Source organism: Salvelinus namaycush, chromosome 20 (genome assembly GCF_016432855.1).
Source record: "Salvelinus namaycush isolate Seneca chromosome 20, SaNama_1.0, whole genome shotgun sequence".
NCBI lineage: Eukaryota > Metazoa > Chordata > Actinopteri > Salmoniformes > Salmonidae > Salvelinus > Salvelinus namaycush.
This window is the reverse complement of record NC_052326.1, coordinates 24,651,307-24,677,205: the sequence shown is the minus strand read 5'-3', so window position 1 is coordinate 24,677,205 and position 25,899 is coordinate 24,651,307. Positions and strand designations below refer to the sequence as shown.

The following is a 25,899-nucleotide window of genomic DNA, read 5'->3' as shown; positions in this document are numbered from 1 at the left end:
CCCTCCAGGTCTGAGGGCACACACTTTCTAGTATGGCAAATATGAGTGGCAGCATCGTCCGCTATTATCCTCAGTAATTTTGTGAGCAGCAGAAGAAAGGAAGTAGAGGGACCTATGTATGTTCATATATACTACCGTTCAAAAGTTTGGTGTCACTTAGAAATGTCTTTGTTTTTGAAAGAAAAGCACTTTTTTACCAATTAAATAACATCAAATTGATCAGAAATACAGTGTTGACATTATTAATATTGTAAATGACTATTGTAGCTGGAAACGGTAGATTTTATTTTTAATGGATTATCTACATAGGCGTACGGAGGCCCATTATCAGCAACCATCACTCCTGTGTTCCAATGGCACGTTGTTAGCCTTTTAAAATGATATATATGGATTAGCTAATTGATCGTTAGAAAACCCTTTTGCAATTATGTTAGCACAGCTGAAAACTGTGCTGATTAATCTTAGGGATAGCCCCCTTTAAAAAAAAAAAATTCACCTAAAATGACATGCCCAAATCTAACTGCCTGTAGCTCAGGCCCTGAAGCAAGGATTTGCATATTATTGGAACCATTTGAAAGGAAACACTTTGAAGTTTGTGGAAATGTGAATTGAATGTAGGAGAATATAACACAATAGATCTGGTAATAGAAAAAACCAACCGTTTTTATTTTTTCTACCACCATCTTTGAAATGCAACACAGGTCCCACATCTAGCCATACACTCTGGCAGTGTATGTGCAAAGTTTCAGACTGATATGAGGTATGAGCAAACTACATGACATTTAGTGTGAAGTCACCCAGGTACATTTGGGCAAATCGTGAAGAAGACATTTACATTCACATTACATTTTTCTGCAAGAATATGGTCAAGTCTGTATACTTTGATTTAGCTTTTCCAGTATTAGTAGCCATATAAGTTAAACATTTGCAAAACACACAGTTTTCGTCACTCGCCATATTCTTATATTTTTTGTCCAAAAGGAAAAGGCTTGCTGTCACAAGGTTAGCAGCTACATTTTTGCGACAGATACGGGGTTTCCCGATACTCCCGCAAAGCCCAGCTCATTGGCTATCTAGCTAGCTTTGTTTGAACCCGATTGGTGCTTATTTGACAGAGTTAGTCGATCAAGTGAAGACCGCACTCGTCATCGGCGTGCCATGAAGGCGTTGCTCTCTGACCAAATTTGGTGTCCTATAGGATATACTACACCCCTAATGGTATAGTGAAGTCTGGTTACGTTCTAGGATCTCTGAGGAATAAATACAAATGTGATTTGACTGGTTGAAACAACGTTTAGGGTTAGATTTTCACAGATTCCTTTCTTTGCAAATTGAACGAGTGGAAATAAAAAATAGATTGTGCGTGGTATATGGACCTTTTTAGGATATGAAAAATGATTTTATCTAAATAAACAACACTTCATGTTATCTCTGGGACCCTTTGGATGATAAATCAGAACAAGATTTCAGAATGTAAGTACACATTTCACCTTCAGAGGCGAATTTATCAAACCTATCGCAGTGAAAAGTTTTGTTAGGAGCTCTCAAACAATAGCATGGCATTTTATCGCAGTAATAGTTACTGTAAATTGGGCAGTGCAGTTATATTAAAAATAATTTAAGCTTTCAGAGGATAGTAGACACTTATATGTACCGACATTTGTTGCTTCTCTAAAATCTGCAATCGTGATACAAGGCGCTGCATGATTTACAACTGTCCCGTTGACGGGACGTCTATCGCTAAGATGCCTCACACGTCCCCAACTGGCAGCTTCATTAAATAGTACTTGCAAAACACCAGTCTCAACGTCAACAGGGAAGAGTCTTCTCCGGGATGCTGGCCTTCTAGGCAGAGTTCCTCTGTACAGTGTCTGTTCTTTTGCCCATCTTAATCTTTTATTTGTATTGGCCAGTCTGAGATATGGCTTTTTCTTTGCAACTCTGCCTAGAAGGCCAGCATCCCGGAGTTGCCTCTTCACTGTTGACGTTGAGACTGGTGTTTTGCAGGTACTATTTAATGAATCTGCCAGTTGAAGACTTGTGAGGTGTCTGTTTCTTAAACTAGACACTAATGTAGTTGTCCTCTTGCTCAGTTGTGCACCGGGGCGTTCCACTCTATTCTGGTTAGAGCCAGTTTGCTCTAACCAGTGGCTTCCGTCTTGCCACTCTACCATAAAGTCCTGATTGGTGGAGTGCTGCAGAGATGGTTGTCCTTCTGGAAGGTTCTCCAATCTCCACAGAGGAACTCTAGAGCTCTGTCAGTGACCATCAGGTTCTTGGTCACCTCCCTGACCAAGGCTCTTCTCCCCAGATTGCTCAGTTTGGCCGGACGGCCAGCTCTGGTCTTGGTGGTTCCAAACTTCTTCCATTTAAGAATGATGGAGGCCGCTGTGTTCTTGGGGACCTTCAATGTTGTAGAAATATTTTGGTACCCTTCCCCAGATATGTACCTCGACACAATCCTGTTTCGGAGCTCTACGGAGAATTCCTTCGACCCCATGGCTTGGTTTTTGCTCTGACAAATGTGCAACATGCACTGTCAAATGTGCAACATTTATATAGACAGGTGTGTGTGCCTTTCCAAATCATGTCCAATCAATTGAATTTACCACAGGTGGTCTCCAATCAAGTTGAACAAAAAAACATCTCAAGGATGATCAATGGAAACAGGATGCACCTGAGCTCAATTTAGAGTTTCATATTTAAGGGGCTGAAATACTTATGTAAAAGTTTTTTTTGTTGTTTTTAATGAATTCTGCAAAAATGTTTTAAAAAACTGTTCACTTTCTCATTATGGGATATTGTATGTAGATTGCTGAGGAAACATTATTTAATCCATTTTAGAATAGGGCTGTAATGTAACAAAATGTGGAAAAAGTATTTCCGAATGCACTGTATCCTCATTATTGTAATTTTATTGTTACTTTATTTTTTTATTTTTTTACTTTATTTTATTTAGTAAATATTGTCTTAGGAAAATAGAGTTAACTGCATCGTTGGTTAAGCATTTCACAGTAAGGTCTACACCTGTTGTTTTCGGCGCATGTGACAACATTTCATTATATACAGGGTCAGTCAGTTTCAGTACCATATTTACAATGTTAAATTACATGCGCCAAATACTACAATACTGTGAAATGCTTACCTACAAGCCCTTAACCAACAATGCAGCATTTCTTTTTTAAAGTAAGAAAATATTTGCTTAAAAAATGTATGCAGGGGTTACCGCTACCGAGTCAATGTGCGGGGGTACAGATTAGTTGAGGTAATCACGGTAACATGTAGGTAGGGGTAAAGTGAATATGCATACAGTCGTGGCAAAAGTTGAGAACAACACAAATATTAATTTCCACAAAGTTTGCTGCTTCAGTGTCTTTAGATATTTTGTCAGATGTTACTATGGAATACTAAAGTATAATTACAAGCATCAAGCAAGTGTCACAGGCTTTTATTGACAATTACATGAAGTTGATGCAAAGAGTCAGTATTTGCAGTGTTGACCCTTCTTTTTCAAGACCTCTGCAAAAGACGTCCGCCCTGGCATGCTGTCAATTAACTTCTGGGCCACATCCTGACTGATGGCAGCCCATTCTTGCATAATCAATGCTTGAAGTTTGTCAGATTTTTTTTTTTTTTTGTCCACCCGCCTCTTGAGGATTGACCAATTTCTCAATGGGATTAAGGTCTGGGGAGTTTCCTTGCCATGGACCCAAAATATCGATCTTTTGTTCCCCGAGCCACTTAGTTATCACTTTTACCTTATGGCAAGGTGCTCCATCATGCTGGAAAAGGCATTGTCCGTCACCAAACTGTTCCTGGATGGTTGGGAGAAGTTGCTCTCGAAGGATATGTTGGTACCATTCTTTATTCATGGTGTGTTCTTAGGCAAAATTGTGAGTGAGCCCACTCCCTTGGCTGAGAAGCAACCCCATACATGAATGGTCTCAGGATGCTTTACTGTTGGCATGACACAGGACTGATGGTAGCGCTCACCTTGTCTTCTCCGGACAAGCTTTTTTTGTGATGCCCCAAACATTCATCAGATTCATCAGAGAAAAGGACTTTTCAGCAGTCCAATCCCTGTACCTTTTGCAGAATATCAGTCTGTCCCTGATTTTCCTGGAGAGAAGAGGCTTCTTTGCTGGCCTTCTTGACACCAGGCCATCCTCAAAGTCTTTGCCTCACTGTGCATGCAGATGCACTCACACCTGCCTGCTGCCATTCCTGAGCAAGCTCTGTACTGGTGATGCCCCGATTCCGCAGCTGGATCAACTTTAGGAGACGGTCCTGGCGCTTGCTGGACTTTCTTGGGCGCCCTGAAGCCTTCTTCACAACAATTGAACCGCTCTCCTTGAAGTTCTTGATGATCCGATAAGTGGTTGATTTAGGTGCAATGTTACTGGCAGCAATATCCTTGCCTGTGAAGCCCTTTTTGTGCAAAGCAATGATGACGGCACGTTTTTCCTTGCAGGTAACCATGGTTGACAGAGGAAGAACAATGATTCCAAGCACCACCCTCCTTTTGAAGCTTCCAGTCTGTTATTCAAACTCAATCAGCATGACAGAGTGATCTCCAGCCTTGTCCTCGTCAACACTCACACTTGTGTTAACCTCTCTGGTACAAGTGGGACGCCTTAAAAATAAAGGAGAGCCACACACTCTAGGAGCTCAGATGCAAAAATGTAATTACCAACATTTCGACAGCCAAGCTGTCTTCATCAGGGTATAATCACAAACACTGCGGGATGACTCGTTTATATAGTGTCAAAAGACACACAGGTGTCTAATCATGGCCTAATATAATTGGTTAATTCTCAAATATTAAAATGGCATACAAAGAGCAGCATACAAAAAACAAATGGATAGCATACGATCATAGATTCATTTTAGACTACACAGGCTTACAAACAATTACAATGGCAAAGTCACAATAATCACAAGAATGGCTTCAGATCAAAGTCTACGTTGAGACCGAAGGGAGCAAGGGTCTTTAAGTTAAAGATCCAAGCAGCCTCTCGTTTTAACAATAAATTATCAAGGTCACCCTCTCTCCTAGGGAGGGTGACATGTTCGATGCCTATATAACGCAGAGACGAAACCGAGTGGCCTGCCTCCAAAAAGTTAGCCGCAACTGGGTAAGTCAAGTTTTTGCACCTAATGGTGCTACGACGCTCTGAGATACGTACTTTTAATTCGCGCTTTGTTTTACCCACATAATTTTTACCACAAGGACAAGTTATAAGATAAATAACTGCCTTAGTCGAGCACGTAATAACACATTTGATTGGGATCGATTTCCCTGTTTGTGGGACGCCACCTCGACAACAGCCAGTGAAATTGCAGGGCGCCAAATTCAAAACAACAGAAATACCATGATTAAAATTCCTCAAACATACAAGTATTATACACCATTTTAAAGATAAACTTCTTGTAAATCCCACCATAGTTGGATTTCAAAAAGGCTTTACGGAGAAAGCACACCATGCGATTATGTTAGGTCAGCGCCTAGTCACAGAAAGCCGTACAGCCATTTTCCAGCCAAGGAGAGGGCTCACAAAAGTCAGAAAAGCGATTTAAATTAATCACTAACCTTTGATCTTCATCAGATGGCACTCATAGGACTTCATGTTACACAATACATGTTTTGTTCGATAAAGTTCATATTTATATCCAAAAATCTCAGTTTACATTGGCGCGTTATGTTCAAACATCCGGTGAAAGTGCAGAGAGCCACAGCAAATTACAGAAATACTCTTCATAAACATTGATACAAGTGTTAAACATACGAATAAAGATAAACTTCTCCTTAATGCAACCGCTGTGTCAGATTTCAAAAAGGCTTTACGGCGAAAGCACACGATGCGATTATGTTAGATCTGCGCCTAGCCACAAAACCATACATACAGCCATTTTTCAGCCAAGGAGAGGGCTCACAATTCAGAAATAGGATTAAAATGAATCACTTACCTTTGATCATCTTCATCTGGTGGCAATCCCAGGTCTCCATGTTAGACAATAAATGTTAGTTTTGTTCGATAATGTCCCTCTTTATGTACAAAAAACCTCCGTTTTGTTGGTGCGTTTAGTTCAGAAATCCAAAGGCACAATGCGTGCTCTCAACATCAAGACGAAAAGTCAAAGTACAATAAAAGTTAGAAACATGTCAAACGATGTTTAAAATTAATCTTCAGGTTGTTTTTGTCATAAATAATCAATAATATTTCAACCGGACAAAAGCTTCGTCAATAGAAAAGGAGAAACAAGAAATACGCGCTTCCGATCACGCGCAGGACTCATGTCTGGAAATTTCCACTGGCCTCTCATTGAAAGTGCTGTATCTCCCTCATTTTTCAGAGTAAATGCCTGAAACAATGCCCAAAGACTGTGCACATGTAGAGGAAGCCATAGATATCGTGAACTGGGTCCTAAGTCTTTGTGTGGTGGATGGGCTTTCAATGGAAAAACAGCCTTTCAAAATAATAGTACTTCCTGGTTGGATTTTCCTCAGGTTTTTGCCTGCCATATCAGTTCTGTTATACTCACATACATTATTTTAACAGTTTTGTAGACTTTAGAGAGTTGTCTATCCAAATCTACTAATTATATGCATATCCTAGCTTCTGGACCTAAGTAGCAGGCAGTTTTATTTGGGCACGCTTTTCATCCAAAATTCCGAATGCTGCCCCCTACCCTAGTGAAGTTAACGAGAGAATCACTGACATGATATCAGGTGGTCCTTTTGTGGCAGGGCTGAAATGCAGTGGAAATGTTTTTGGTGGATTCAGTTCATTTGCATGGCAAAAAGGGACTTTGTAATTAATTGCAATTCATCTGATCACTCTTCATAACATTCTGGAGTATATTCAAATTGCCATCATACAAACTGAGGCAGCAGACTTTGGGAAAATTTATATTTGTGTCATTCTCAAAACTTTTGGCCACGACTGTAGATCATAAACGGCGAGTAGCAGCAGCGTGCCGAGCAGTTGCCATACCAAGCGGTGATGCAACCAGTCGATGGTGCAGCTGTAGAACTTTTTGAGGATCTGAGGACCCATGCCAATAAGTGTTGTCATGCCCTCTTCACGACTGTACTTGGTGTGTTTGGACCATAATAGTTTGTTAGTGATATGGACGCCAAGGAACTTGGAGCTCTCTACAATATGCAGGGATATTGGAGTGGAGTGATACTGGAGTGATAGTGGTGGGTAAGGTGACTAGTTATCAGGATATACAGTGTATGATAAACAGAGTAGCAGCAGCGCGTATGTGAGTGGGTGTACATGTGTGTCGTCAGTGTAAAGGTGTGTGTGTGTGTGTGAGTGAGTGAGCAAATGATGGAGTGAGTGTTGGTGTGCGTGAATGTGTAGGGCCCTATGAGTGTGTTTTTACACAAATCAACTGTACTAGTTGTTCATGCTCTGGTCTTGTCCCGTCTTGATTACTGTATGGTAATATGGTCAAGTGCAGCAAAGATGGATACAGCTGGCTCAAAACAGAGCAGCACATCTTGCCCTCAACTTCACACACAGAACTAACATCAAGAACATGCATGACAGTTTTTCCTGGTTGAGGGTTGACGAGAGATGAACTGATTCCCTTCTAGTCTTTATGAGAAATATTACTGTGATGAGAATTCCAGATTGTCTGCATAATCAGATAACATACAGCTCAGACACCCATACATACCCCACAAGACATGCCACCAGGGGTCTCTTCAGTCCCCATGTCCAAAACAAATTCACGGCAATGCACAGTATTTAAAAAAACAAAAAAATGTAAACATTTTTATTAAAGAGCACATAAAGAACATGTACCATACATACACAACTTATCTTTGCTGTCTTTACTAAGGAGCATAGTTACATTCACATGATAAGGGTACATTTAGGCTGTATAGAGCAAATATTTTAAGAGTTTGAGTAAGTATACAATTTTGATTAAGCCACACAAAAACAACAAAAAGCCCATGAATTACAGAATAAGACTCATACGATATGTCAGGAACTCTGACCAGACACTTTCATACCTATGCTGTCTACGTTACAAGATTTCAGTAATTCTCTCCATGTCAGCAAGTTCCTCACATAGACCTAACCACACATCTTTTGAGGGTGCATGTTCATTTTTCCAGCATTTTTTTACATTTCCTTGCTGCTGCTAAAAGATTATCTATCAATTTCAAATCAATTTTTATTTGTCACATACACATGGTTAGCAGATGTTAATGCGAGTGTAGCGAAATGCTTGTGCTTCTAGTTCCGACCATGCACTAATATCTAACAAGTAATCTAACCTAACAATTTCACAACAACAACCTTATACACACAAGTGTAAAGGAATTAATACAGTATGTACATAAAAATATATGACTGAGCGATGGCCGAACGGCATAGGCAAGATGCAGTAGATGGTATAGAGTACAGTATATACATATGAGATGAGTAATGTAGGGTATGTAAACATTATATAAAATAGCATTGTTTAAAGTGGCTAGTGATACATTTATTACATCAATTTTTCATTATTAAAGTGGCTAGAGATGAGTCAGTATGTTGGCAGCAGCCACTCAATGTTAGTGATGGCTGTTTAACAGGCTGTTGGCCTTGAGATAGAAGCTGTTTTTCAGTCTCTCGGTCCCCGCTTTGATGAACCTGTACTGACCTCATCTTCTGGATGATAGCGGGGTGAACAGGCAGTGGCTCGGTTGGTTGTTGTCCTTGATGATCTTTTTGGCCTTCCTGTGACATCGGGTGGTGTAGGTGTCCTGGAGGGCAGGTAGTTTGCACCCGGTGATGCGTTGTGCAGACCTCACTACCCTCTGGAGAGCCTTACGGTTGTGGGCAGAGCAGTTGCCGTACCAGGCTGTGATACAGCCGACAGGATCCTCTCGATTTGTGCATCTGTAAAAGTTTGTGTTTTTGGTGACAAGCCGAATTTCTTCAGCCTCCTGAGGTTGAAGAGGCGCTGCTGTGCCTTCTTCACCACGCTGTCTGTGTGGGTGGACCATTTAAGTTTGTCCGTGATGTGTACGCCGAGGAACTTAACATTTTCCACCTCCTCCACTACTGTCCCATCGATGTGAATAAGGGGCTGCTCCCTCTGCTGTTTCCTGAAGTCCACCATCATCTCCTTTGTTTTGTTGACGTTGAGTGTGAGGTTATTTTCCTGTCACCACACTCCGAGGGCCCTCACCTCCTCCCTGTAGGCCGTCTCGTTGTTGTTGGTAATCAAGCCTACCACTGTAGTGTCGTCTGCAAACTTGATGATTGAGTTGGAGGCGTGCATGGCCACGCAGTCATGGGTGAACAGGGAGTACAGGAGAGGGCTGAGAACACACCCTTGTGGGGCCCCAGTGTTGAGGATCAGCTGGGTGGAGATGTTGTTACCTACCCTCACCACCTGGGGGCGGCCCGTCAGGAAGTTCAGGACCCAGTTGCACAGGGCGGGGTCGAGACCCAGGGTCTCGAGCTTAATGACGAGTTTGGAGGGTACTATGGTGTTAAATGCTGAGCTGTAGTCAATGAACAGCATTCTCACATAGGTATTCCTCTTGTCCAGATGGGTTAGGGCAGTGTGCAGTGAGATTGCGATTGTGTCGTCTGTGGACCTATTGGGGCGGTAAGCAAATTGGATTGGGTCTAGGGCAGGTAGGGTGGAGGTGATATGGTCCTTGACTAGTCTCTCAAAGCACTTCATGATGAGTTACCTTAGCTTTCTTGGGAACAGGAACAATGGTGGCCCCTTGAAGCATGTGGAGACAGCAGACTGGGATAAGGATTGATTGAATATGTCCGTAAGAGCGCGTGCTCTGATGACGCGTGCTCTGATGACGCGGCTGGGGATGACGTCTGGGCCGGCAGCCTTGCGAGGGTTAACACGTTTAAATGTTTTACTCACGTTGGCTGCAGTGAAGGAGAGCCCGCAAGTTTTGGTAGCGGGCCGTGTCAGTGGCACTGTATTTTCCTCAAAGCGAGCAAAGAAATTGTTTAGTTTGTCTGGGAGCAAGACATCGTGGTCCGCGACGGGGCTGGTTTTCCTTTTGTAGTCCGTGATTGACTGTAGACCCTGCCACATACCTCTCCTGTCTGAGCCGTTGAATTGTGACTCTACTTTGTCTCTATACTGACGCTTAGCTTGTTTGATTGCCTTGCGGAGGGAATAGCTTCTCTTTGTATTCGGTCATGTTTCCGGTCACCTTGCCCTACACCCCCACCCTTCTTCTTACCAGAGAGATGTTTGTTTCTGTCGGCGCGATGCGTGAAGAAGCCAGGTGGCTGTACCAACTCTGATGACGTATCCCGAGTGAGCCATGTTTCCATGAAACAAAGAACGTTACAATCTCTGATGTCTCTCTGGAAGGCAACCCTTGCTCGGATTTCGTCTACCTTATTGTGAAGAGACTGGACATTGGCGAGTAGTATGCTCGGGAGTGGTGCGCGATGTGCCCGTTTAGGGAGCCTGACCAGAAGACCGCTCCTTTTGCCCCTTCTGCGGCACCGTTGTTTTGGGTTGCCGGCTGGGATCCGATCCATTGTCCTGGGTGGTGGACCAAATAGAGTATCCGCTTCGGGAAAGTCGTATTCCTGCTCGTAATTTTGGTGAGTTGACGTTGCTCTTATATCCAATAGTTCCTCCCGACTGTAATATGTAATAAAGTATGTAATAAAACCTAAGATTTCCTGGGGTAACAATATAAGAAATAACACAAAAAAACGGAATACTGCATAGTTTCCTAGGAACGCGAGGCGAGGCGGCCATCTCTGTCGGCGCCAGAAGTAAGTGGAGAGGATTAGAGTGTATCCACAGGAACAATACCTAGGAGGAGATGACCTGGGTCTGGTTGAATAATAATACCTGTGATGTCCTGAATAACATGGAGAATTTCAGACCAAAAACACTGGATTGACAAAATATGTGATAAAGTACCTATTTGTCCACACGCCCTCAAACACATAGGTAATATTCATTTTTTCATTTTAAGTTTATCAGGGCTCATAAAAAAACTATGTAGTACTTTGAATTGAAACTCCTTTGTTCGGTTAAATTTAGTGGCTTAATATAGTGTTTTGGCAATGCACAGTATTATACAGAGCCATGATTGCATGGAACTCCCATCTCCAATTACTCAAGCAAACCGCAAAATTACATAAAACAAATGGATAAAACAACAGCTCATGGCAAAGTAGGGACTGTGAAATTACACACACACACACACACACACACACACACACACACACACACACACACACACACACACACAGGCCCACTCTATCACACTATAACACTCACAATCTACACACACTATTCTTTAGTTGTATTTGTTATATATCATTGTATTTAAAGTGTGTGTGTGACCTTGTCTGTAAGTGTTTGGTAACTTTTTGTGTCATCTGTTTTTGTGTGGACCCCAGGAAGAATAGCTGCTACTTCGGCAAAATAGGGAGCCGAATAAACCAATAATGTCATCATGGCGGTGTGAGCAGAGGGTGTTTGAGAGAGCGTGAAAGAATGCACTGGCAGCACTGATAAGTGACTCAGGTGTCCAGTGGGAAAGCTTAGCCAGACACTAACTGTTGAAGCATGTCGCGCAGCCCTCTGCTAGTTTAAAGTTTTGCTATTTTAGTATCATGTTCCCAATCGTTTACTTTTGGGTAGGAGCAAGGGCTCTATTTGGAACGGAACATACAGTTGAAGTTGGAAGTTTACATACACTTAGGTTGGAGTCATTAACTCGTTTTTCAACCACTCCACAAGTTTCATGTTAACCTCTCTTGGGTATGTGGGACGTTAGCGTCCCACCTCTTCAACAGCCATTGAAACTGCTGGGCGCCAAATTCAAATACAGAAATACTCATTATAGAAATTCAGAAAACAAAACATATTTTACATAGGTTTAAAGATGAACGTCTTGTGAATCCAACCACAGTGTCAGATTTTAAAAATGCTTTACGGCGAAAGCATACCTTACAATTATTTGAGAACATAGCCCACTTGACAATTCATTACAAACAGTAACCAGCCAAGTAGAACAGAGTCAGAAATAGAGATAAAATGAATCCCTTACCTTTGATCTTCATATGGTTGCACTCAGCAGACATTCATTTACTCAATAAATGTTTATTTTGTTCGATAAAGTCTCTTTATATACAAACACCTCCGTTTTCTTCAGTAATGCACAGGCTCAAATGCAGTCAAAACAGGAAGACAAAAAAATCCAAATTGTATCCGTAAAGTTCATAGAAACATGTCAAACGATGTTTATATTCAATCCTCAGGTTGTTTTTAGCCTAAATAATAGATAATATTTCAACCGGACAATAACGTCGTCAATTTAAAAGGTAAACAAGAAAGGCACTCTGTCGAGCGCATGAAAAAGCTCTGCGACACTTTAGCGTCCAGTTATTCCGAATGCTCTTATTCCCAAATATTTCAGAATACAAGTCTGAAACTATTTCTAAATTCTGTTGACATCTAGTGGAAGGCATAGAAACTGCAGTTTGAGTCCTAAGTCAATGGATACTGTAATGGCATTGAATAGAAAACTACAAAAACAAAACTACTTCCTGAATGGATTTCTCAGGTTTTCGCCTGCCAAATCAGTTCTGTTATACTCACAGACACTATTTTAACAGTTTTGGAAACTTTAGAGTGTTTTCTATCCAAATCTACCAGTTATATGCATATCATATCTTTTGGGCCCGAGAAGCAGGCAGTTTAAATTGGGCATGCATTTCATCCAAAATTCCGAATGCTGCCCCGCTACCCTAGTGAAGTTAACAAACTATAGTTTTGGCAAGTCGGTTAGGACATCTACTTTGTGCATGACACAAGTCATTTTTCCAACAATTGTTTACAGAGAGATTATTTCACTTATAATCCAGTGTATCACAATTCCAGTGGGTCAGAAGTTTACATACGCTAAGTTGACTGTGCCTTTAAACAGCTTGGAAAATTCCAGAAAATTATGTCATGGCTTTAGAAGCATCTGATAGGCTATTGATATCATTTGAGTCAATTGGAGGTGTACCTGTGGATGTAGTTCAAGGCCTACCTTCAAACTCATTGCCTCTTTGCTTGACATCATGGGAGAAATCAGCCAAAAGAAATCAGCCAAGACCTCAGAAAAAAAATTGTAAACCTCCACAAGTCTCATTCATCCTTGGGAGCAATTTCCAAACACCTGAAGGTACCACATTCATCTGAACAAACAATAGTACGCAAGTATAAACACCATGGGACCACGCAGCCTTCATACTGCTCAGGAAGGAGAAGCGTTCTGTCTCCTAGAGATGAACGTACTTTGGTGCGAAAAGTGCAAATCAATCCCAGAACAACAGCAAAGGACCTTGTGAAGATGCTGGAGGAAACAGGTACAAAAGTATCTATATCCACAGTAAAACGAGTCCTATAACCGACATAACCTAAAAGGCCGCACAGCAAGTTAGAAGCCACTGCTCCAAAACCGCCATAAAAAAGCCAGACTACAGTTTGCAACTGCACATGGGGACAAAGATCGTATTTTTTGGAGAAATGTCTTCTGGTCTGATGAAACAAAAATAGAACTGTTTGGCCATAATCACCATCGTTATGTTCGGAGGAAAAAGGAGGAGGCTTGCAAACCAAAGAACACCATCCCATCCGTTAAGCACGGGGGTGGCAGCATCATGTTGTGGGGGTGCTTTGCTGCAGGAGGGACTGGTGCACTTCACAAAATAGATGGCATCATGAGGTAGGAAAAATATGTGGATATATTGAAGCAACATCTCAAGACATCACTCAGGAAGTTAAAGCCTGGTCGCAAATGGGTCTTCCAAATGGACAATGACCCCAAGCAAACTTCCAAAGTTGTGGCAAAATGGCTTAAGGACAACAAGGTCAAGGTATTGGAGTGGCTAGCACAATGCCCTGACCTCAATCCTATGGAAAATGTGTGGGCTGAACTGAAAAAGCGTGTGCGAGCGGGGAGGCCTACAAACCTGACTCAGTTACACCAGCTCTGTCAGGAGGAATGGGCCAAAATTCACCCAACTTATTGTGGGAAGCTTGTGGAAGGCTACCCGAAAGATTTGACCCAAGTTAAACAATTTGAAGGCAATGCTACCAAATACTAATTGAGTGTATGTAAACTTCTGACCCACTGGGAATGTGATGAAAGAAATAAAAGCTGAAATAAATCATTCTCTCTACTATTATTCAGACATTTCACATTCTTAAAATAAAGTGGTGATCCTAACTGACCTAAGACAGGGAATTTTTACTAGGATTTAATGTCAGGAATTGTGAAAAACTGAGTTTAAATGTATTTGGCTAAGGTGTATATAATTTTCCGACTTCAACTGTATGTCCTTGAGTGTTGGCATGCATTAGCGTTAAGCTAAGCAAAAAATTGTCATAGGCCTATCACGGAAAGGTTTGCTAGCTAACATGCTAAGCCCCACTAGAGCACATCGAGGCATGCTAACATGAAGCTCCACTAGATCACAGATGTGCAGGAAAGATTAGCATGCTAAGCTAAACGAATGCTAAGCTAAACTTTGGAGTGGACACAGAGGCACTTGTCTCCCTCTGGCAAGCATTCCTACCCGAGCCGATTTGAGTTTTGAGATGTAATCACTCCATTTGTCAGGGTGTATAAATACACTGTGTGTATGTGTGTGTTGGATGGGTATGTTCAGTGAGGTGAGGGTTGTATTACAAGTACTTTTAGAGTTATGGGATGGACTAGAGTTGCAGAAAAGAACCTGCTTGAGCACAGGGCCTGTCAGTGTTTTGTTTTGGTAGTGGTGGCCTAGAGTTTTGTTCTTGTTTTGTTCATGTTTCTGATATAGTGTATTTGCAGAAGTAAAAGTGGTATAGAATTAGGACATGTAGTGTTAATAGCAGCAGTAGTGGTATTAGTTTGTTCCTAAGTTGAGTGTTGGTTCACTGTGTGTAGTTTGAGGCTTTGCTGTCACGCTGTAGTAGACTGCTCTTGGAGTCAAAAGTGTGTGTGAGTGTGGACCAGCCAGTGGGCACAAAGCGAGCAGTGTGTGCACCTCAGGCACTGAAATGTACACGGCGGACAACAGGCGGCCTCAGTCCTTCTCAATAGGAGCTGCCCTTCTTATTGTACCTCAAACACAATGCGCTTTTTCTCTCGCGCTCTCTCTATGCCCATATATGGGCTGTGTGTCTGAAAGGATGAGAAGTCTGCTTTGATTGGTTGGTGCCTCTGGCATGGCTTCTTATTGTGCATCTGGATGAGACAGTAGAAACACACTATCAGGCCACGGCTGCACTTTTATTGACATTGACTCAGATTTGATTACTCTGAAAGGAACACTCCCAGAAGGTAAAATAACACCAGATCAAGAGTAGTTTTAACACTGCTGAAAGGCAAACTCTGGGGCTTTCCTAATTGAGAGACAGGTGGGTGGGAGGTGGAGGAAGGAATGGTGTGGAGGTGGGCGAGGTTGAGGGTGTTCCCTTCGAAAGGCTGCTCACATGACCACCACACAACAACAGGACCACATGACTCCCACATGACTTCCCCAATGGTAACCATGGTTACGCTCCTCGGCCCAAGGCTTGGGCCTGGTGGGGGTTGATCTGATGCTTTTCCACCCTACCCCTCCCTTCTTCCCATCCTCCACTGCCTCCTTATGCATGGTGTTATTCAATCTAAACCACATTGAGGAAAAGGCAATAACAGTAACTTGCACTTGAGATTCCTTTTTAGTTTCAAACTGTAAATATGTTGTTTTTGTCTTATCCTGAAGACAACATTAATATGATTGAATAGGGCCCTTATCTACTCTAAAGATGCCTAAAGACATGTTCTTATGTTGAAAGACTGGCTACTTTGCTAGTCATTCACTAAATTAATAAAATCGTTCATCCTAGTGGCATGTTTTTATTAAAGTCACTTGTTTATGTTTACATGATGTGAACACCATAGATGGTACTAAACACATCTGATAGATGTCTGGTGTGTGTGTGACTGGTGATCCAGTTGTCCTCTCGTCCCCCCTGTTCTAAAGCCCTGGGCTAGCTCCTTGTTAACAGACAGTGAATATATGGCATTGTCTGTGTCTGGTATGGAAACATTTAGAGTGATGCTATTCATTAGATGGCCAGACATCATATGACTGGCTAATACAGCATAAACAGACTGATGTACTGTACAGATATCTACTGTATGTTCGAGCTGTTAGAGCTGTTGAGAGACAGGGGTACATATCTGGAGGGATATGGTGGTGGATTATGTCCTTGTTGATTACACTAATTGATCCATTAGCAATGCATGTGATTGATAGTCTAGTTTTCCTCTGTAGATGATTAGAAGGACATGGTGATTTTGGGTTGGTGGGGTTGATGACCACTGAGACATGAGGCCTTACACTGGATGGACCTGTGTGACCTTGTAATATAGTATTCTAACAGCACCTTTTTTCTCTCTTTTCCTTCAGCTTCCTCTCTCTCGGGCTGGACTGTGGTGCATCTGCGTCTGCACGCCCCCCCCTCCCCCCTCGCCCTTCAGCCATGGCCTCGCGAGTAGGGCTGCGTCTGCAGGTAAACATATGTTGGACTGGTTGATTGGTTAACAGACATGTACAGTATTACTGTATACAGCAGACGTGTTGACTGACGTGTTGACTGACAGACGCGTTGACTGACTGACGGACGCGTTGACTGACTGACGGACGCGTTGACTGACTGACGGACGCGTTGCCTGACTGACGGACGCGTTGCCTGACTGACGGACGCGTTGCCTGACTGACGGACGCGTTGCCTGACTGACGGACGCGTTGCCTGACTGACGGACGCGTTGCCTGACTGACGGACGCGTTGCCTGACTGACGGACGCGTTGCCTGACTGACGCATTGCCTGACTGACTGACGCGTTGACTGACTGACGTGTTGACTGACTAAATGACAGATGTTTTGACTGACTGACGGACGTGTTGACCGTTTGACTGGCATGTTGACTGACTGACCAGCGTAATACTGCCTGACATGTTGACTGCCTGACTTACGTGTTGACTGCCTGACTTACGTGTTGACTGCCTGACTTACGTGTTGACTGCCTGACTTACGTGTTGACTGCCTGACTTACGTGTTGACTGCCTGACTTACGTGTTGACTGCCTGACTTACGTGTTGACTGCCTGACTTACGTGTTGACTGGCGTACCGACGTGTTGACTGGCGTACCGACGTGTTGACTGGCGTACCGACGTGTTGACTGGCGTACCGACGTGTTGACTGGCGTACCGACGTGTTGACTGGCGTACCGACGTGTTGACTGGCGTACCGACGTGTTGACTGGCGTACTGATGGATGTGGTGACTGACGTACTGATGGATGTGGTGACTGGCGTACTGATGGATGTGGTGACTGACGTACTGATGGATGTGGTGACTGACGTACTGATGGATGTGGTGACTGACGTACTGACTGACATGTTGAATGACTGACTGACATGTTGACTGTATGACTAACGTGTTGTCTGACTGACTGAAGGATGTGTTGACTGACTGAAGGATGTGTTGACTGACTGAAGGATGTGTTGACTGACTGAAGGATGTGTTGACTGACTGACCGACCGACGTGTTGACTGACTGACCGACCGACGTGTTGACTGACTGACCGACCGACGTGTTGACTGACTGACCGACCGACGTGTTGACTGACTGACCGACCGACGTGTTGACTGACTGACCGACCGACGTGTTGACTGACTGACCGACCGACGTGTTGACTGACCGACTGACGTGCTGACCGACTGACGTGCTGACCGACTGACGTGCTGACCGACTGACGTGTTGACCGACTGACGTGTTGACCGACTGACGTGTTGACCGACTGACTGACGTGTTGACCGACTGACTGACGTGTTGACCGACTGACTGACGTGTTGACCGACTGACTGACGTGTTGACTGACCGACGTGTTGACTGACCGACGTGTTGACTGACCGACGTGTTGACTGACCGACGTGTTGACTGACCGACGTGTTGACTGACCGACGTGTTGACTGACTGACGTGTTGACTGACTGACTGGCGTGTTGACTGACTGACTGGCGTGTTGACTGACTGACCGACTGACGTGTTGACTGACTGACCGACATGTTTGACTGACGTGTTGACTGACCGACGTGTTGACTGACCGACGTGTTGACTGGCGTGTTGACTGACTGACTGACGTGTTGACTGACTGACTGGCGTGTTGACTGACTGACTGGCGTGTTGACGGACTGACTGGCGTGTTGACGGAATGACTGACGTGTTGACTGACTGACTGACGTGTTGACTGACTGACTGACGTGTTGACTGACTGACTGGCGTGTTGACTGACTGACTGGCGTGTTGACTGACTGACTGACGTGTTGACTGACTGACTGACGTGTTGACTGACTGACTGACGTGTTGACTGACTGACTGACGTGTTGACTGACTGACTGACGTGTTGACTGACTGACTGGCGTGTTGACTGACTGACTGGCGTGTTGACTGACTGTGACTGGAGTGTTGACTGACTGTGACTGGCGTGTTGACTGACTGTGACTGGCGTGTTGACTGACTGTGACTGGCGTGTTGACTGACTGTGACTGGCGTGTTGACTGACTGTGACTGGCGTGTTGACTGACTGACCGACCGGCGTGTTGACTGACTGACCGACCGGCGTGTTGACTGACTGACCGACCGGCGTGTTGACTGACTGACCGACCGGCGTGTTGACTGACTGACCGACCGGCGTGTTGACTGACTGACCGACCGGCGTGTTGACTGACTGACCGACCGGCGTGTTGACTGACTGACCGACCGGCGTGTTGACTGACTGACCGACCGGCGTGTTGACTGACTGACTGGCGTGTTGACTGACGTACTGACTGACTGACTGACGTGTTGACTGACGTACTGACTGACTGACTGGCGTGTTGACTGACTGGCGTGTTGACTGACTGGCTGACTGGCGTGTTGACTGACTGGCGTGTTGACTGACTGGCGTGTTGACTGACTGACTGGCGTGTTGACTGACTGGCGTGTTGACTGACTGGCGTGTTGACTGACTGACTGGCGTGTTGACTGACTGACTGGCGTGTTGACTGACTGACTGGCGTGTTGACTGACTGACTGGCGTGTTGACTGACTGACTGGCGTGTTGACTGACTGACTGGCGTGTTGACTGACTGACTGATGTGTTGACTGACTGACTGGCGTGTTGACTGACTGACTGATGTGTTGACTGACCGACCGACGTGTTGACTGACTGACTGATGTTGACTGACTGACAGATGTGCTGACTGACAGATGTGTTGACTGACTGACGGACGTTTTAACTGACGGACGTGTTGACTGACGTTTTGACTGACTTACTGACGTGTTGACTGACTGACGTGTTGACTGAGTTGTTGACTGACTGACGTGTGGACTGACTGACTGACGTGTGGACTGACTGACGGACGTGTTGACTGACGTTTTGACTGACTGACTGACGTGTTGACTGAGTTGTTGACTGACTGACGTGTGGACTGACTGACTGACGTGTGGACTGACTGACTGACGTGTGGACTGACTGACGGACGTTTTAACTGACTGACGGATGTTTTAACTGACTGACGGACGTGTTGACTGGCGTTTTGACTGACTTACTGACGTGTTGACTGACTGACGTGTTGACTGAGTTGTTGACTGACTGACGTGTGGACTGACTGACGGACGTTTTAACTGACTGACGGACGTTTTAACTGACTGACGGATGTGTTGACTGACTGGCGTACATACTGACTGACATACTGACTGACATGTTGACTGACTGACATGTTGACTGACTGACGTGTTGACTGACGTACTTTACTGACGTGTTGACTGACGTACGTTACTGACGTGTTGACTGACGTACTTTACTGACGTGTTGACTGACGTACTTTACTGACGTGTTGACTGACTGATGTTTTGATTGACTGACGTGTTGACTGACTGACATGTTGACTGACTAAAGGACGTGTTGACTGACTGAGGTACTGACTGATGTACTGCCTGATGGGCATGTTGACTGACTGACATACTGACTGGCGTGTTGACGGACGGGCATGTTGACGAATGGACTGACAAGCGTGTTGACGGACATACTGACGTGTGGACGGACGTGTTGACTGACTGACGTGTTGACTGACTGACGGACGGATTGTACTGATGTGTTGACTGATGGACGGACGTTTTGATTGACGGACGGATGTGTTGACTGACTGACGGACGGACGGACGGATGTGTTGACGGACGGATGGACTGACGGATTGACTGACGGACTGATTCATGTACTGACTGACTGATGTATGTATTGTCAGCTGATGCGAGACCAGCTGCAGCAGGAGGAGCAGCGGGAGCGGCAACAGCAGCAGAATGCTGCGCTGCAGTACATGCAACAGCAGAGTATGTCTGCCCCTGCACCCAGCCCCGCCATCAACGCTCCACAACACTACCAGAGCATGCAGGTTCCTGTTGAGGTGCTCAAGGTAAGACATAGAGTAGATGTGTTTTTGTCCTCTGGGATTGTGCACATTCAATCAACACCCACATCAGAGGGTGGAGGGAGGCAAGGTCGAGGGGAGGGAAGGAAGGATATGGGCAGAAAAACTTAAGGAAAGTTTAGTTTGGGCTGTGCTGTGCTGCTGCTGCAGATCAAACACCCACCCACATCCCCAATACCCACCCACATCTCAAACACAAACCCACCCAAATACAGCTCTCCTGGCCCCGGCCTGGTCTACTGTAGTGGTCCTAACCTACTGACTAGCTTGAGATACAGGCACATAACTCTGACTTTCACCTAAATCGTGCAATGATGTCAATAGGAGATTTGGGAAACATTTTGGGTACATGTGCCAATCTTAAATTAGGATTCATGTTTAAATTCATTAGAAGTGCACTGTGCCAAGAGGGGAGATGGGGAGAGGGGATAGAGAAGGGAAATGGAAGATGAAGAATGGAGAGGGGATATGTGAAAAAGAAAATGCACATGAGTTGATAGAGAATGGGGAGATTTAGGGGATAGAAAAATGGAGAGAGAAAGAGGGGAGAGGTTCAGGCAGAGCAAGAGAGGGGGATTTAGGAGTAGGGGTAATCCACTCACGTGTTGCTGAGGGTCAGCCAGCCAGCCAGCCTCACTGAGCACCTCCTGGGAGGAGTGGAGGTGGTCAGTACTGGATCAGTGCTGCTAGCTGGACTGGACTGGAGAGAGGTCGATTCAGCAAAGAAGGAGAGAAGGAAATAGAGATAGAAAGAGAAAAATGCGGTGGAACAGCAACAAGGTAGGGTGCTGGAGAATCAGTCTTCATCATGGCATGGTGTGTGTGTGTGTGTGTGTGTGTGTGTGTGTGTGTGTGTGTGTGTGTGTGTGTGTGTGTGTGTGTGTGTGTGTGTGGAGAGAGATGACAGACAGGAGAGTAAGATACTGTAGGTCAGAGGCAAGGAGATAAAGGTTAGCTGACATTTTGCCTGATTCCACAGATACCTGTGAATGTTATCTGTGTGAGTGTGTGGAGTGTACATACGGGTCTTTCTGTCTGTCTCTCTGTCATTGCCTCTCTGTCACTGTCTTTCTGTTTCTGTCTGTGTAGTGGGTTCATACTGTATAAGTGTGTGTGTAAATGTAAGGAGAGGCGAAGGTGGGTGTTTAAAACTATGCATCAGTGTTGAAATGAATTTCCTCCAAGTAGTGAGCAATGCTCCACTCTATATCTCCACCTCTGTACTGTTGACAATTGTTGGTTGAAGACAGTCTACTTGTCATTCCTTTCACTTAGTGCATGTGGAGTTTATTTGTTCTGACAGAGTGAGACATTTGGTATGTCAATAGTTGCGGTTACTGTTTAGTCCATGTGGGCCCATGGCAACGTGTCACTGACACTCTTTAAGCTGACAGTTATTCAACTGTCAATAAACACACCCACACTTACTCATGGACACACACACACACACACACACACACACACACAAATAGGCACGCACAAATAGGCACGCACTAATCGATCAGTACCGTAGCTTATTAACAGCCGTAAATAGGCCTACTTCAACTGACCAAAATATCAGAGGCCCATTTTGATATAATCTAGAGTGGTATACTACAAAGCAGGATCAATGACTTAGCCAGCTAACTTTGATAAGAAACCAGAAATAGCTATTGATTTTCTGGTTAATTAAGAAAGCTAAACTGTTTTTGGTTGTTCAGTCAATTAGGCCATGCCCATTTTAAGCTTATCTTTCCAAAAAATTGAAAGGGTAGTATACCCCTGTGGTGTGTTATACAATCTGACGTGAGTGTGTGTGGGGGGGGGGTCATCTCTTAGAGTAGTAGGAGCATAAGGAATCGCTGATCTCTGCTCTTTGATGTGAAAGAATGAGGCCAAGCCATAACAGTCCCCCCCTTGCCCTATTCTCTACACTACCCCTACACCCCTGGTCAGGCCTGGGGACTTACTATAGGCTTTACTATGGGCTCTACTGTAGGATTACAGGAACAGTGTTGTGGTTCCATGAACAACATAGGCCTACTGCTGTGGGTCATACCCAATGGACAACCAGCACGCAATGTTGAATGAAGTTGTTGACATGTTTAAGAGAGAATTCACTAATGTATGCCTAAAATGATGAGCAGTTTGATGTGAACTGCGTGATTAACCCTTGGTGTGCTGTGTTACCTGTGTGTGTACAGGTCCAGACTCACTTGGAGAACCCTACAGACTACCACATCCGCCAGTCCCAGAGACAACAGGTGAAGGAGTACCTCTCCACCACCTACGCCACCAAGCAGGTACCTCGCTGTCTGTACCTGTCTTTCTTTCTTTCTTTCTTTCTGTCTGTCTGTCTGTCTGTCTGTCTGTCTTTCTGTCTGTCTGTCTGTGTCTGTCTGTCTGTCTGTCTGTCTGTCTGTCTGTCTGTCTGTCTGTCTGTCTGTCTGTCTGTCTGTCTGTCTGTCTGTCTCTGCCTCTTTCCTTTCCTCCCTCTTTCTTCAACACACACACACACACACACACACACACACACACACACACACACACACACACACACACTCTTTCTCTCTCTCTCCTCTCTGTGCAGACGGTGCATGCAGTAACAGGTGTGGTACAGCCCTCCCCTCCCCCTCCCCACCACTCCCCCCAGCTCCGTACGGAGCAGCTCATCACAGGAAACAGCGCCCCCAACAGCCCCATGGCTATGCTCAACATCGGCTCCAGCCACGAGAACGAGGTACACGAGGTACTTATACACACACGTGCACATATACAATCCATACGTGCGCACAGATGCAGTCCTTACACCAGCCAGGTCATTTAAGATTGGCGTTGAAATTAGACGTCTATCCATGTCCTGAGGATGTCGGGAAATGCCTTCAAAACCAGCCACTAGGGGCAACGGTGAGCACTATTAGTCACGTAGGATTAGGTTTTGCTTGGGCGCTGTGGATTAGGGATGTGACAAATGTACAATTTCGCTTAGTTTAAACCGCCATTTTTTAAAATCGTTTCAAAGTTTAAAAAAAATATATAATTAAATTACAAGTTCACAATTCAGATGTGGTTCTGTATGTGACCGCTAGGGGGCGATGCAGTTCATTCTACCGCAGTCCTGGATTATACCTACCTACTGGTCGTCACTAGTTACCATAGCCGCAACATTCTTAAAATGTGATTCTAACCTTAACCATCAAATGAACCACACTGCTATCCTTATGCCTAACCCTAGCATTACATTAAGACCCATTTTTTTTTTTTTTTTTATTATAATTTTTTTTTACAGTTTACATTCATTTTTATGATATAACCAATTTTAACTTTGTGGCTGTGGTAACTAGTGGAAACACTAACAGATGGCGCTAACCTTACTGCTGTCCGAAACCCACTCAGCAAAAATTGTATTATTACCGTTTTAGGGTCTCCGTTGTGTGCCTCTCCTCCATGTTCTCAGTTGTCAATACGTACTTCGTGTCCCACTTCTCATCAATTTGATGGATCGTTGCAGTGATCTATGACAGAATGTTCATAGATGTCCAACAAGTCTGATTCTAGATATGCCATTAGGGAATTGAAGCCAACATCCTTTACCATTGACAATGGCTGCAAATCAACTGCAATCATTTCTGTAATCAGCGCTGTGATTTTCTCACTCTGTCTCTTATCGCACTGTTATCAGCAACAGGTACACCTGTACTGCCAGTGTAGCTCAAACCCACCTCGCATTAGGTATTTGTTTAATTTGTATTTTTCCCTTTATGATGATGATGATCGTGCCTGTTAGTGGTAGTTTTGTGTTAACTAGATAATGTTTTGTAAAATGTGATGTAAAAAAATAAATGTAGGTTAGGGATTTATTTCTAAACGTTAACGATCTCGATGTCAATTTAAACATTCACACCCCTATTGTGAGTTGGAATGGTGGATGGGTGTAATACCAGTCGTGGATTTTTATTTTATTTTATTTTTGTTTTTTAACCCTATCCCAAACCTTAACCCTTACCTTAACTATTCATAATGAGTGCCTAAACTCAACCCTTAACTTTGAAATTGGACGTTTGGAGAAAATGAACGTAACAGAGCAACAAAAACACTTCAAAATTTGATGTTTGGAGAACGTTGATGAATGTCTAATTCTGCAATGAGACTGTGAGAGCTTGTTGCATACACACAGTGATCTTCAACGATCCTGGAAAGCTACTAAATTGGAGACCGCTGGCATAAAAACAGTCCATAAACACACAGATGCAGACACAAAAAGCTGATTGTGGACTACAGGAAAAGGCGGGCCCCCATTGACATCGACGGGGCTGTAGGGGAGTGGGTCGAGAGTTTCAAGTTCCTTGGTGTCTACATCACCAACGAACTATCATGGTCCAAACATACCAAGACAGTTGTGAAGAGTGCACGACAAAACCTTTTCCCCCTCAGGAGACTGAAAAGATTTGGCATGGGTCCCCAGATCCTCAAAAGTTTCTACAGCTGCACCATCCTGACCGGTTGCATCACCACCTGGTATGGAGCTACAGGGGGTAGTGCGTACATCAGTACATCACTGGGGCCAAGCTTCCTGACATCCAGGACCTATATAATAGGCGATGTCAGAGGAAGGTCCATAAAATTGTCAGAGACTCCAGTCACCCAAGTTAGACTGTTTTCTCTGCTACCGCACGGCAAGCGGTACCGGAGCGCCAAGTCTAGGACCAATAGGCTCCTCAACAGCTTCTACCCCCAAGCCATTAGACTGCTGAACAATTCATATAAATCGCCACCGGACAATTTACATTGACACCCCCCGTACACTGCTGCTACTCGCTGTTTGTTTGTTACCTATACATAGTCACTTCGCCCCCACCTACATGTACAGATTACCCCAACTAGGCTGTACCCCTGCACACTGACTCGGTACCGGTGCCCCCTGTATATAGCCTCATTATTCTTATTGTTACTTTTTATTCAAGCCTACTTGGTAAATATTTTCTTCTTCTTGAACTGCACTGTTGGTTAAGGGCTTGTAAGTAAGCATTTGACGGTAAAGTCTACACATGTTGTATTCGGCGCATGTGGCAAATAACATTTGATTTTACACACAAAGACTTGCACACAATTACAACGCGGATATACTCTTGCACACTCAACACAAACGCATGTTTGAAAACGCTCTTGTACTAAAGGTCATGTCTAGACTAACAGAAAAACCTGTCTCAGCTGTGATAATCTGAGAAGATGTTGTCCTGTAATTCACTGTGTTTCTGAGGGCCTTTGACCTGATCTCAACAAGACATGTCATAAAACATGTACACATTCCCTTGATCCATAAATCCTAGAAATGTGTGGGATTTGACATATATAACCCTGCAATATCTCCTATACAACTTAGATTACCAGCCTGTATAAAGATA

General features: G+C 44.2%; 1 protein-coding gene across 2 annotated transcripts in view; it reads left to right on the top strand.

Moving 5' to 3' along the window:
* The window catches only part of tfeb (transcription factor EB), a 106,368-nt gene that overhangs the window by 53,731 nt on the left and 26,738 nt on the right, over nucleotides 1-25,899 (top strand). For both annotated transcript variants that reach the window (XM_039015911.1, XM_039015910.1), the window contains 4 exons: nucleotides 16,452-16,554; nucleotides 20,333-20,500; nucleotides 22,699-22,797; nucleotides 23,085-23,243. In XM_039015911.1, the coding sequence (XP_038871839.1) occupies nucleotides 16,525-16,554; nucleotides 20,333-20,500; nucleotides 22,699-22,797; nucleotides 23,085-23,243 (456 nt within the window). In that variant the 5' untranslated portion in view covers nucleotides 16,452-16,524. The remainder of the gene's footprint in view (nucleotides 1-16,451; nucleotides 16,555-20,332; nucleotides 20,501-22,698; nucleotides 22,798-23,084; nucleotides 23,244-25,899) is intronic.